Here is a 14,154-nt window from a genome sequence, read left to right on the forward strand (position 1 = left end):
GTCCTTCTCACACTATTCCTACCTTCTTTCCTCTTCCACTTTTAAGGGCCTCTTGTGAATTTACATTAAGCCCACCTGGATAATCCAGGCTAATCTCCTATCTTAAGGCCAGCTAATTACAACCTTAAATTCCATTTGCCACCTTCATTCCCCTTTGCCATGTAATTTAACATATTCACAGGGTCCAGGGTTTAGAACACGGACACCTTTGGAGGGTCATAATTCTGCCTACCACAACTACAATTCTATGTATAATATGCATTAGCAAAATTCACATATTATCCCTCAAAAATTATTTATGGCATATCATTTGAAATGTTACAAATGGGCCTAGCCGGTTTGGCTTAGTGGATAGAGCATTGGCCTGCAGACTGAAGGATCCCGGGTTTGATTCCGGTCAAGGGCACATGCCTGGGTTGTAGGCTGGATCCCCAGTAGAGGGCATGCAGGAGGCAGCCAATCAATGGTTCTCTCTCATCATTGATGTTTCTATCTATCTCTCTCCCTCTCCCTTTCTCTCTGTAATCAATAAAAATATATATTTTTTTAAATGTTACAAATGGCTTCTGATTTATAAATTTAAATAAAACATGTTTATGGCCAGAACAGAATTAACATATAAATTTTAGCAAATTAACATAGTAAATTCATCTCACCCTTTCTAATTTTTCAGGTATAAGCTCTTCTTTGAGACCACTGGCTTCTTCTTCTTCTTCATCCCTTTTTTTCTTTTGATTTTTTTGTTGACGTTCCCTTTCCGCATGCTTTCTCTCTTCTTCTAATTTAGCCTTTTTCTGAGCTCTTCTCTGCTTGCTAAGCATTTTCTTCAATTCTTTGGCTGACAGGTTTTCTATAAATATCCAAATGCATAAACATTCTGAGTCAATGTTTCATTTTTCCTCATATTCTTATACAATACAAACTATTAGGATAGCTTTTTGGGGGGAAGGGGGAAAGCCAACTATACAAAAATTTTTAGAAAGTGTATTTTTTAAAATATATTTCTATTGATTTCAGAGAGGATGGGAGAGGGAGAGAGATCAAAATATCAATGATAAGAGAGAAGCATTGATTGGCTGCCTCCTGTACACCCCACACTGGTGATTTGTGAGAGAGGGAATCGAACCATGACCTCCTGGTTTATAGGTCAAGGCTCAATCACTGAGCCACGCCAGCAGGGCTAGAAAGTGTATTCTTAATGACTAGCACTAAATATGGCACATAAAAGACAACCAGTAAATGCTGCATTGACTAAAATTAACCAATTCTAGCCCAGTTCTGCCTCTTATACATGACTTTAGGCAAATCATCTCTTTCAGTATCATTTCAAACTGTGTAAAGGAGGGCTGATGATACCAATATCAAAAATATTCTCTTAAGAGTATTTCAAGGATAAGATAGTGTATATAAGCACACTTATGATCTCTAGACACCACATAAACATCACAAATGGAAGATCAGAAACTTGCCTCTATGCTATTTTTCAAATATTCCTAGATATTAACATTTTAGTGAATAAAAGCTATACAGATATTCTCATTAGCATTATTAGATACTAGAAGTTGTAAGAATAATTATTTTTCCCTAAGGAGCTCCAAGCCTTTTCAGTTACAAATCAATAATAATAATAATAATGTTAAAGAGCCTAGCCAACAGACATTTATATTTTTCCTGAATTGACCTTACTGAAGATAAAAATAAAGATTCCAAGTCGTTGCATTGGGGTGATTAAGAAGCATGAGCTACAAAACAGCATCCTGCTGCTTTTTCTAAGTCTTCCTCCAATTTTTTTTCCACACACACACACACACACATACACCGTCTTCACACCCATTTGACAATGTACTTTTCTATGTATTGTTTATACTAATAACATTCTTAAATGTAGTGTTCTTTTCAAATTTTAAAAAATAGTTCTTTCTCAGTTACCTGAATTTATTTCTTGTTGTTTGCTTTCATTAGTTAAGGGATTATCATACAATTTCAAGTATATTTCAATTGCTGATCTAGCAGCCTTGAAATAGAAGGCATGTCTTCTGAGCATATCTTCTAATCTCAGAAGATCAACATAGGCACGAAGAGTCATCTTTCTCATGCAGTATGTATGGAAGTCAAATTGATCATCGGTTATCTCAAGAAAATGCTTAAAAACAAAACCACAAATTATTTCTTACATTTTGTCAATAATGTCTACTTTTGAAAAGAAAACCATAAAAAGCCCCCCAAACATTTTTTAACAGTCACAATTTCACTTATTTGCCCTCTCCAGTGTTTAACACTATGAAGGACAACAAGTTCTTGGCATATAACTTAAGTTTCTCTTTCTACAACTGACGATCATTCACTAGAAATCATGTTCTGTGATGATACTCAATTTCTATGTAATAAGTCAGATTTTTAAGTCTGGAAATTAGCATATACTGATATTTTACTTTTAATGAAACATTTCTCCTCGGTATTCTTCAAAAATCAGCATGGCAGAGTTAAACAGCTCTGACTTAAGACTATTTACTATAGATTCACACAAAACGTTTATATATCAGCCTGCTCTGCTCAACTATGAGCTCTTCAAGAGTAGGCCTTGTCATGTCTATCCCCACTGCCTGGCACAAGGCCCAACACAGCAGACACTCAATAAGCACAATATTGGCCAATTCAAGAGATCAGTTGCTGATCAGGCATGTGACCTCAATTATCTAGATCAGTGGTTCTCAACCTTTCTAATGCCGCGACCCTTTTAATACAGTTCCTCATGTTGTGGTGACCCCCAACCATAAAATTATTTTCGTTGCTACTTCATAACTGTAATTTTGCTACTGTTAATGAACCGTAATGCAAATATCTGTGTTTTCCGATGGTCTTATGCTCTACAGCTGCGGTTCTCAACCTGTGGGTCGTGACCCACAGGTTGAGAATCGCTAGCAGGGTCGCCTAAGACCATCGGAAAACACAGATATTTACATTACGAATCATTAACAGTAGCAAAATTACAGTTATGAAGTAGCAACGAAAATAATTTTATGGTTGGGGGTCACCACAACATGAGGAACTGTATTAAATGGTCGCGGCATTAGAAAGGTTGAGAACCACTGATCTAGATCCTCGATTACTTAAGTTAGGAATAACATCTATATTGCCAATTTCATAAGGTTGTTAAAGATCAAATAAGAGCATATTTTAAAGTTCATTCTAAACTGTGAACTGCTATAAAAACAGAGCATTATGGTTTTCTCTTGCTCAATAAGCTACCATTAATTTACCTACATTCCATTTTAGCCAAGGTTCTTAGTCTGGAGCCTATGTATAAACCGAATAATGTTTTCCTAAGGAGAGAGCTTGAGGCTTTCATCTAATTTCAAAGGGTCCATGGCTCCCCAAAAGTTTAAGCACCAATCCCTTACATAGAAAGGAGAAGATTAACTCCCTAGAAACAATTTATACTTTTATTTTCTTCCCTACATGCATCTCTACCTGTTTTTTTTTTTTTTTTTCTTCTCTCCTACTTTAGCTTCTCCAAAAACAGAAAAAAGAATGATTCAACACACCAATACAGAGTTAGCTCTTCCACCCTTCATCTTCGCTCTATCCTGGGGCCTAGTAATTCACCATGCAGAGGACTCATTAATGTCCATATCATTTGATAATTTTAGTTGTCTTGGTAATTAGAAACACACCATACAGAGAATTACATTAAGTGCCTGAGATTTTAAAAGAAGAATTTTAAGATAAGAAGTACACAATGTGGAAAATGTACACAATAGAAAAAATGAACATATTAGTTTTATTTACTACTTCAAGAATCATGCTTTAATGATGTCATTATATTTGAAAATTGCATTCCTCCCATCAATAACACAAACCAATTCATAAATAGCAAGCTTGTTTTTTTAAAAAAAGAATTATATATTTCATAAAGTTGTTCATGGTCTTCCTTGATGTCAATCAAGTTATGTCTAGCACAGTAAGAATATCTTAAAATTCAATAAAACTGAATAAGGAAAATGACAGTGCCAAAATTCATGTAGATGAAAACTTTAAAAGGTTATAGGACCTTTTTTAGGCTGAGAAACAGCACATTTCAAGAGATATTCCTAGCAGCATTAGTAAACATTGATTTTTTTAAGTCAAGTCTCAGAAGGAACCACAAACATTTAAAGCCTCCTCTTTATCAGTAACAGCCCACAGGCTGCCTCTCTCCAGTTAATGTCTTCCATAAATAGGGTAACCAACTTATCCACTTTGCCTGAGGCTTTCAGTTTTTCCACTGAAAACCTTATGTCTCAGGAACTTGCTGAAGTCCTCCAAACATGGATGTTGATCACTCTATAATAAATAAACTAAGGGTGGTAGACCAGATATGACTAAATTAAATTTGAAAACATAGGTACTACAAAATAATTTTGCTTTTGGAAGAAATGATGTTTGGAGAATCCTACTTAAAAACAACTAAACAATCTTAGGTTCATTTTCTATTTTTTAACTCTTTATTTGGAATAATTATAGATACAGAGGAAGTTGCAAGGTAGTATGGAGATGTTCTGTACACTCTTCCCTCAGTTTCCCCCAGAAGGCTACATCCTACATAACCATAAAATAATATCAAACCAAACGACTGACATTGGTACAACTTGTGTGTATAGTTTTTTAGATCGGAGTAACTAATACCACAATCAAGATACAAAACTGTCTAATTACCACAAATATCTCCCTTGTACCACATCTTGGAGTGACTTTCAGATCTCCAAATTTATAAAACATAAAAATATACTAGATAACACAAACAGATAAAGTTAGTTTTCCTGAACTTTGACCAAATATGAACATGATAAGATCACTTAGCTCACCATAGACTCTAGGTACCCAAATTTTAACATACTGTTTATGCCCTTAACTCAATGTTCCCCTCATCATAAACACTAGTTCTTTCTCTTTGATAGGAAGTAGTAACGCAGGAAATGCTTAAATTCCAAAGTTAGGCTTGAATCAAAGTAAGACAAGTCAGCAAAGAAGTAAGAAATACTCTTCAGAGCTTAAGAGTGTGGTTTTCATTAGGCATTCGCTATAAAGCCCTTGCTTCTGACCCAGATTCATCTACCCATTCTTTCTCAGAGTTACTGGAGAAGACTAATAAGAACTCACACATAGAAATATAACAAAAACCTCTGGAGTTAAAATATAGTAATAACTAGACCAAAGAGGATAATAAGCAACACTATTTTCTTTATAGAGAGAGAATCTGCCATTATAAAGCATGTGTCAATTTGATAAAGATTAAGATGCACTAGAAGATAAAGTTATGAACTTCCTATAGTTCTGAGCTATCAGAAATCCTACATCTTATCAAAAAGTTTTAGAAATAGGTATTGTTGCTTTGTTTCAGATACAAATCAGTACACTAAAATAAAAAGAAATCAATCATCTGAAAAATGGGAAAAGAAAATTCAATTTTTTAAAATTGATTTCAGAGAAGAAGGGAGAGGGAGAGAGAGAGAGAAACATAAATGATGAGAGATAATCATTGATCAGTTGCCTCCTTTGCATCCCATACTGGGGATCAAGCCTGCAAACCAGGCATGTACCCTGACCATGATCAAACCGTGATCACCTGATTCTTAGGTTGACACTCAACCACTGAGCCACACCGGCCAGGCGAAAATTGAACTCTTGAAAGATAAAATAGTTTAAAATTTTATTCTGAGCACAAGTTTATACTCAATATCTTAAAGACAGTTGTTTTGTTTTGCTTTGAATAAAACTCAAGTTCTAAACATCATATTGAGTTAGACTCTCTCTATGTAACCTGTATATATAATCCTAAAATCCTATAAGCGGGGGGGGGGGGGGGGGGGGGGCCAAGATAAAGACAGAAAAAGTACTACACTGGGCCATTCTAGAAGTCTAACATTTCAAATCCAGTTAGTAAGAGCTCACAGCAATATGTGTCCCAACTGAAACTGCCTCAATGAAAAAATGCTGGAAGGAGTTCTAAAAGGCACAAGACTTAGCCCTTATTTGAACTTATCTCTCTATTCACTGACATTTTATTTAGAAAGTAAACTATAAAGTTTTATTTTTGAAAGGTGCTCATTTCTTTACTCAAGTATTTTAAACTCAGGAACAAAAGTAACTCATGCAGATACCTATCATAATAAATCTTTTAATTCAGTAATTACTCCTAAATCCTTACAATTATATCATTAAGAATTTTCTAGATTACATTAATTATATTAGAAATTAATTTTAGAGTCAGTCAACAAATTTTAATCACCCTATTTGTATTAGGCATTCATATATACCCACTAGATGAATTACGTCTTACTTTCAGTATGAATTAACTATGAAAAGACTAACTTACAAGTAACATAAGAATAGGCTCTTGTTTATTTGCTTCTAGTTTCTTCTACTCTAAAGCACCAAAGGCAAATCCTAAATACAACAGAGATTCTAGCAATAATAATTATGTACAATGACCAGAGGGTTATGATTTTTGCTCCATTTTAATCTCAACCAATGATTTTCTATATTTTTTTTCCCTTCAAAAATGCTTTGTCAAATCACGTTTTTTGAACTAGAAGTACAGCTGATTCTTGAACATAGGTTTTTATAGTTTTTAAAAAATCTGTGTATAAAGAATACCTGGGCAGTTCAAACCCATGTTGTTCAAAGGTCAACTCTATTTTTGAACCATGGTTTGAAATCCATATATGCAAAGGACAGACGGTAGTTATAGGATGATTTTCAACTGCAAAGGGGTTAACGGCCCAAGGGCCCTCAATGTTCAAGGGTCAACTGTACTTAATCTCAGACATTACAGAATTTCACTTCATGTTACTCAGCCAAAATTACTAAAAATTCAAGGTAAAATATCTAAATAAAATTCAGTAATGAAATCATAGTCTAACAACCTTCAAAAATACTAAAAAGCAATTAGTAATATAGCTATTAATGTTAGGAGGAACGGAAATGAAGCTGGAAGGTTCACAATTATAATGATCCTCAGGATATTCAAATTTCATTTTCACAGAAAATCTAATAATTTCCAGTTATGGTCCTGCTGGAATTACTGATCCATAAATAAACAATCTGTCTCTCACCAAGAATGTCTTGGTTAATGAAAAATGGATCTTTCCTAATTACAGACAATGTTTTAAAGTGACAGTCATCAAGCTAGTGATCTACGTTTGTATCACAGAAGAGCCTGATTTACACAATGCTTGGATATTTCTTGAATAGTTCACTTATCATCCAAGGGCTTTATATTTTCAAGGAGATGAAAACAGTTCCCAGAGGTATAACTATCAAGCTCAGACTTAAAAAGAAAACAAAGCAAAAACTAGGTTATTTGTGAAAGGGCTCAGGTATAATCCTAGCTCCAGTTCCCATCAAAAGCCACCCCCTAAGATTTAGCCTTTCCTTTGGGTAACCTCAGAAATTTCATATGGGAAAAAGGCCAAAGTGACTGCCAGAGTGCAGACTTCAGGCTCACCTGACTATGATGCCTGCGGTTTAATACTGCGTCAGCAGGGGAACAGTGGTGCCGATTGAGCCCAACTGAGGGCTGCTGAGGACTGCCTCAGGGGTGCATTTGTGGCTCTTTTCCTCCTGTTGTCCATTTGGAAGGAGAGTGCTTCAGAGATGACAAAGAACAGGAAAACAAAATTCACACAAAGGAAAAGAAAAGGCCCCTCACTAAGGCACATCACACACATCATCCTAAAAGCGAGTAATAAAAATAAGCCTGCAAACCAGTCACAGACTGCTGTACAAAATACTGAATGTGAGAACAAATATCCTGGGAAGACAAACTGGAGAGAGGCTGACTACTGAGCAGATCCTGACTTAAAGGGGAAAGAGGTGGCCATCAGCTTGTGTGTCCTTCTAGGCTAGTAATGAAAATCAAATAGTGGCCCGATTAGGGAACAGATTTTGAATATATGTTATTAATAGCAATAATGACTTACTAAATTAATCTTTTACTTCTTCCTTTAGACAAAAATATGGAGATGTTGAAATCGTAACCATTTGAGGGTAAACAAAAGCAATCATTTATTCACAACCTCTGAATGTTTGAAAGGCTAAAGGTTAAGAATTTTTCACAGTGAAATTTCCAGAGATAAAAGAGGTAGATGATCCCATGTTGAAAAACACCTGCTTTTTTTCATCACTTTACAGGAGAAAAATAAAGTCAAAATTCTATCAACTTACCCTTTCTACTTCATGGCATTTTTTCAAGGCATCCCCATATCTCCCCAAACGCTGATAAGCTAAAATGCACTCTGTTTGAAACCACATACACTGCATTTCATTTAGATTTTCCATGGCAGATGTTCCTTCCTGAAATAGAAGCATTCGTTAATATAAGAAGTAATAAAAGAGATTCAAAATATCTCATTTTCTCTTTTACAACTATAGCTACAAATATTATAATAGCAATCTATCTATATAATAAAAGTCTAAGCGACTGTTACAGTGGAACAACCAGAATGACCAGTTGCTATGATGAGCACTGACTACCAGGGGCAGACGCTCAAACAGGAGCTGCCCCCTGGTGGTCAGTGCGCTCTCATAGGGGGAGCACTGCTCAGCCAGAAGCTAGGCTCACGGCTGGCAAGCGCAGGGGTGGTGGCAGGAGCCTCTCCCACCTCCATGGTAGCAGTAAGGAGCAGTGAGCTGAGCGATAAGGAGCCTGCCGCTAAGGAGCAGCGAGCCGAGAGGTAAAGAGCAAGGGATCCCAGATTGCAACAGGGATGTCTGTCTGCCGGCTTAGGCCCGATCCCCTAAGCCAGCAGGCAGACATCTCCCGAGTGGTCCTGGACTGCAAGAGGGCACAGGCCGGGCTGAGGGACCTCCCCCACAGGGATTTTCGTGCACCAGGTCTCTAGTTAACAAATATATTGATGGGCTATCAAAAAGCTCCTATCAATTTAAAATTATATGTCTTATTTATCCATCTCTGTTGGGGTATTCAACACTCTACCTAAAAGACTCCAGTTTACTGGCCCTAGCTGGGTGGCTCAGTTGGTTAGAGCGTCCTCCCAACACACCAGGGTTGTGGGTTTGTTCCCCAGTCACGGCACATACAAGAATCAACCAATGAGGGGTCCTCTCTCAGGGGGAGGTGGGGGGGGAGGTTGATTGTTGATGGTGTAGAGGCCTTGAGGCTAAGCTTGTGTGTGGTAGTGGCTGGTGCAACATCTCACATCATTTTACTGGTACAGTCCACCAAGAGGCCAGAAGGCAGAACTTATGCTGTCTATGAATCAGTGAATGAATGCATGGGAGGTGTTTGTAAAATGTATGAAGAACATCTAAAGAAAATGAATCCCAACACCCGCTTATCACATGATATCAGCCAGTTATTTGATCTTACTAGAGGCCCGGTGCACAAAATTCATGGGGGGGGGGGGTGTTTGTCCCTCAGCCCGGCCTGCACCCTCTCGCAATCCAGGACCGCTGGCTCTTAACCGTTTGCTTGCCTGCCTGCCTGATAGCCCCTAACCACTCGCCTGCCTGCCTGATTGCCCCTCACCGCCTCTGCCTGCCTCCCTGATCTTCCCCAACTACTCACCTGCCTGCCTGATCGCCAATAACTGCTTGCCTGACTGCCTGGTCGCCTCTAATCACTCGCCTGCCTGCCTGATTGCCCCTAACTGCTTGCCTGATCACCCCTAACCGCCTCAGCCTCGGCCCCGCACCCAGGACCCAGGCTTCCCTCTTCTGGCCGGCCACAGGCACCCGGGACTCTGGGCAGCGCTGTCCAGGCCCCTGCTCTGTTAGGAAGGATGTCCAGAATGACATCTGGAAGACGTCTGGTCTATCTGGTCTAATTAGCATATTACCCTTTTATTAGTATAGATTTATGATCTGGAAGACCTCTGCTGTCTTGTTTACTGAGTTGATACCCAGACATACCAGCCTTATAACAGAGACTGAATTAAAGAGAAGACCTACGTGCTCCTTCCTTGGCAGGTCCAAAAGGCCAGGAAATAGTTGTGTTGGAAGCCCTGGGGATTGGAGGTGAGCTAGGAACACAGATGTGTACAGCGATCTGTAGTGGAAGTTTTATTTTATTTATTTATTTTTTTTTTGTAGTGGAAGTTTTATATTATAGTAATCCTGTTTCCATTTTGGTACACTCTAGACAGTTGGAATGTGTTAGATGAAATGTGAGGATCTTGTTCAATCTGAAAGTCCCATCACCACCCCCCCTTTTTTTTTACTTAAGCATTGTTATGATGATTTACAAGGAAGTTTTTCTTTATCAGTTAATGTTGGTTCCAGTTAAAAACTGTTCATATCTGCTTTATAACATTTACTGTACTAACCCTTCTTCAAGTTGGGGTGGGAGATGGTAACACAGTTTAATTATGTTCTAAGGTAAGTCTTAGTGAAAAATAAATGTTCTTTAGTAAAAAAAAAAAAAAAAAAAAAAATCAACCAATGTATAAATAAGTGGAACAACACATCAGTGTTTCTCATATTTTCTTCTCTCTCTAAAAATCAATCAATAAAAAAATATATATACAGTATAGCCCAGATGGTGTGGCTCAGTGGTTGAGCATCGACCTATGAACCAGGAGGTCACAGTTTGATTCCTGGTCAGAACAAGTTCTCCATACATACCCAGGTTGCAGGCTTGATCCCCAATAAGGGCATGCAGGAGGCAGCTGATCAATGATTCTATCTCATCATTGATGTTTCTATCCTCTCTCTCCCTCTCCCTTCCTCTCTGAAATCAATAAAAATATACTTAAAAATTATATAAAAATAAATAAAAGAGGACTCCAGATTTCTAAAGCTGAGTTTTTAAGCGCCAAAACTTTTATTTCAACTATTTCAGATAGCAATCCTATGAAGAATTGCCTATCTTCTGCCTATTAAGCAAAAGCTACTTAACCTTTCTTTGCTTACTCAGGATCACTATTATGTACATCCACTAGAGGCCCGGTGCATGGAATTCGTGCACAGGTACAGTCCTAGGCCTGGCCTGCGATCAGGGCCATCTTCCCCAGCTTTCCGCAACTGGACCTGCCCCCCACCGCCACTCACCCCCAGTTCTCTGTTCACCATCGGGTGATCAGAGCCTGCCGGCTGGGGGGAGGAACCAAGAGGTTGGCCATTCTGCCTGCTCGCCGGCCCCGCCCCCTCTGTGTGTGGGCGACTGGTGGGGCGGGGGCCTTGGCCTGGCGCCACCCGTGTCTCCCTCCACCCACCCCCGGTTCCCCGTTCGCCACTGGGCGATCGGAGCCTGCCGGCCGGGGAAAGGGACCAAGAGGTGGCCATTGTGCCTCATAGTGACTGGAGCAGTTGTTCTGGTCATTCTGACGTTAGGGTCAATTCACATATTACCCTTTTATTATATAGGATTATTGTCAAATCTGTCAGTAATAGGTCCAAGCCTGCTTTTCAGTTTCCCAGTCTCCTCCCTCCATGTTAAGCTTAGGAAATCAGTTGTCACTTTTTTGGTACCCATGTATCTACTTCTAACAGCATCTTCTGTTCTATGCCAACTTTTCTCCTATGAGCTGACTAAACCAAATAATGGAATTTGTTAAAATATTTGTTAATTCAGGCACAATGTGAATTCTGAGAACAACATAAGACATAAAGCACCTAGTTTCAGTGCAGGGGCAATAGAGTGTTGTCACATTTTTGAAGTTATTTCAAATATATTTTATGTGAACCCAGGAAGATGGCAAGGGTACATTTAAATAAATAATTTCAATCTTCAGTTCTTTAGCATACCCATATTGTGTTATCAGTTCAATTTTCAGAATTCTTATTAAAAGTATAAAAACTAGTCGGAGAAAGATAAATATCACATGATCTCACTCATATCTGGGACAAAATGATCAACATAATTTGATGAACAAAAATAGATCCAGAGACAAATGGCAGGGGAGGGAGGGGAGGTTAGAGAGCAACCAAAGGACTTGTATGCATGTATATTAGCATAACCAATGGACACAGACACGGGGGCAGTGGGGGCTTGCCTGGGGAGGGAATGGTTGGGGAGGGGAGGTCAATTGGGGGAAAAAGAGACATATGTAAAACTTAAGATAATAAAAAAAAAAATTCACAATACTAAAAAGAAAGTATAAAAACTGTTTTTTAGGTGAATGAAAGTATGAGTGAATTTTATTTCTTCTTTATAGTTACATATATTTTCCATTCCTTACTTACAACTTATGTTTATAAGAAATTTAATTATATTTCATTTTAAAAACTTTACCATCTAGAACTATACAACTTTGCATCAACAACTCTATAAAAATTCTAAACTGTAAAACATCTGCAAGAAGGAAATATGAGCACTTCACTCACTTATTAGCAAGCAGATGCAAACTGATTATTCAAGGTTGTTAGCAGTTCTCCTCCATAGCTTACTATGTTATCTACCACAGGTGACGGATATGTCTAGCCTATGACCAGTATGGATGAACTGAACAAGCTCTCCAAACAGCATGGCAGCTGCCAAGAGTGGATGACTGAAAGCAATTATGATGAGCAAGCTAGATTTTAGTGATTATTCTCAAACAGCCAACCTTTTCCCTTCTTTCTCATTGCCCTGACTTTTTCAGACACATCCTCTCCTAACCTTCAAAATTGTGATACAGTGGAAAGGGCATTGAAAAGTTTGAGCTCTAGCAATATTTACTGAGCTCTAGCAATATTTACTATGTGACTAAAGTTGATTGAAGTAACCTCTTCAAAGGCCCAATCACAGTGCTATAAAATGTGAGACAAACAACATAATAAAGTGCTACATGAACATAAACAGTATTACTATTTTCCTATTTTTTTCTCCTAATACTCATCATTCTTGCTAATACCTTTCCCCAACATTTCATCTGCCACTTTACATCTGCTGTTGATCCCATGGCTTCTGAGTTTTAGAAACATTAGTCACTAAAGTTTCTGCTCCTACAATACAATCCTAAAGCCTAGGTTTTGGAGTCAGAGACACCTAAGCTAGAATCTTGGCTCCAAATAAATGACTAACTGGGTGATCTCCAGATGGCACAGTACCTGACCTCTCTAAATTATTTATTGTAATATGAGGGTAATGATAGCATAGGATTAAGATTAAATAACATCATATACTCTGAGTGGCCAGATTATTATGATCTCTGAACGCATAATAATCTGGCCACTCAGTGTATATCCTATATAATAAAAGACTAATACGCAAATTGTCCCCTCGACCAGGAGTTCAACCAGCAGGCAGGCCAGCCAACTGCCCATGTCCCTTTCCCCTGGCCAGGCTGGCTGGACCCCACCCATGTACGAATTCATGCACCGGGCCTCTAAAATACATACACACACACACATACACACACACTAAGTGGCCAGATTATTATGTGTTCAGAGATCATAATAATCTGGCCACTCAGTGTATATAAAGTACTTAGCTCAGTGCTTAATAATTGTTAAAGTCATTTTTCTATTTCTTCTTACAAATGGAACACCAATTACATCATTATACTAAATATCAGAAAGTAAAAGGCAAGTTTAGATGAAAAACCCCTTTTTATGATGAGAAAGAAACAAAAAATGGTCTGTAGGCGGTGGCCGTAATGAAAAATTAGACAGATGACACACATTTAATTTTCATGAAGGCCATACATATACACCATTTGTTGTTTCTTTCTCATCCTAAAAATATACACATTAGATATTTAATAAACATACACCTCATATATATGTATATATATATAAAAAGCATACTGTCTGTCAATACCTAATAATGTCAGACTTAAATTTCTTAAATTTGATGTGTACAAAATGGTATCTTATATTTTCCTGATTACTGATGAAGATCTCTTTTTGGTCATTCTATTTTCCCACTTCTGTGAACTATTCATATCTTTTGTGTACACTTTTATTATCATCTTTTTATTGAGTTTTGTGTGTGTATTTGTTTCTATGACATCATTTTTACAACTAGTTCAACTTTCATAATAAAAATTTTTACAAGTAGTTCAACTTTCATAATAAAAATTCAAGCTATTCTGTGGCTTCTAAATTACAAGGGGTTTCCATTAACAATGAGTCACAACTAGATGCTAATTAACATTTAAGGTAGGTGGTACAGTGGTATAGCAGCCATACATTAGCATCACAGAGCACAGTGGTAACTTTTGTTTACCCTAA

General features: G+C 37.7%; 1 protein-coding gene and 1 pseudogene across 5 annotated transcripts in view; one reads left to right on the top strand and one right to left on the bottom strand.

Annotated features, from left to right (window-relative positions):
• NAA16 (N-alpha-acetyltransferase 16, NatA auxiliary subunit) overlaps nt 1-14,154 on the bottom strand; it is a 117,781-nt gene that overhangs the window by 37,554 nt on the left and 66,073 nt on the right. For all 5 annotated transcript variants that reach the window (XM_054719830.1, XM_054719829.1, XM_054719828.1 and 2 more), the window contains 3 exons: nt 8,206-8,334; nt 1,930-2,143; nt 657-850 (listed from right to left, as the gene is read on the bottom strand). In XM_054719830.1, coding sequence (XP_054575805.1) covers nt 657-850; nt 1,930-2,143; nt 8,206-8,334 — 537 coding nt within the window. The remainder of the gene's footprint in view (nt 1-656; nt 851-1,929; nt 2,144-8,205; nt 8,335-14,154) is intronic.
• On the top strand, nt 9,094-9,990 carry LOC103289688 (enhancer of rudimentary homolog; annotated as a pseudogene).

Source organism: Eptesicus fuscus, chromosome 8, assembly GCF_027574615.1.
Source record: "Eptesicus fuscus isolate TK198812 chromosome 8, DD_ASM_mEF_20220401, whole genome shotgun sequence".
Lineage (NCBI taxonomy): Eukaryota > Metazoa > Chordata > Mammalia > Chiroptera > Vespertilionidae > Eptesicus > Eptesicus fuscus.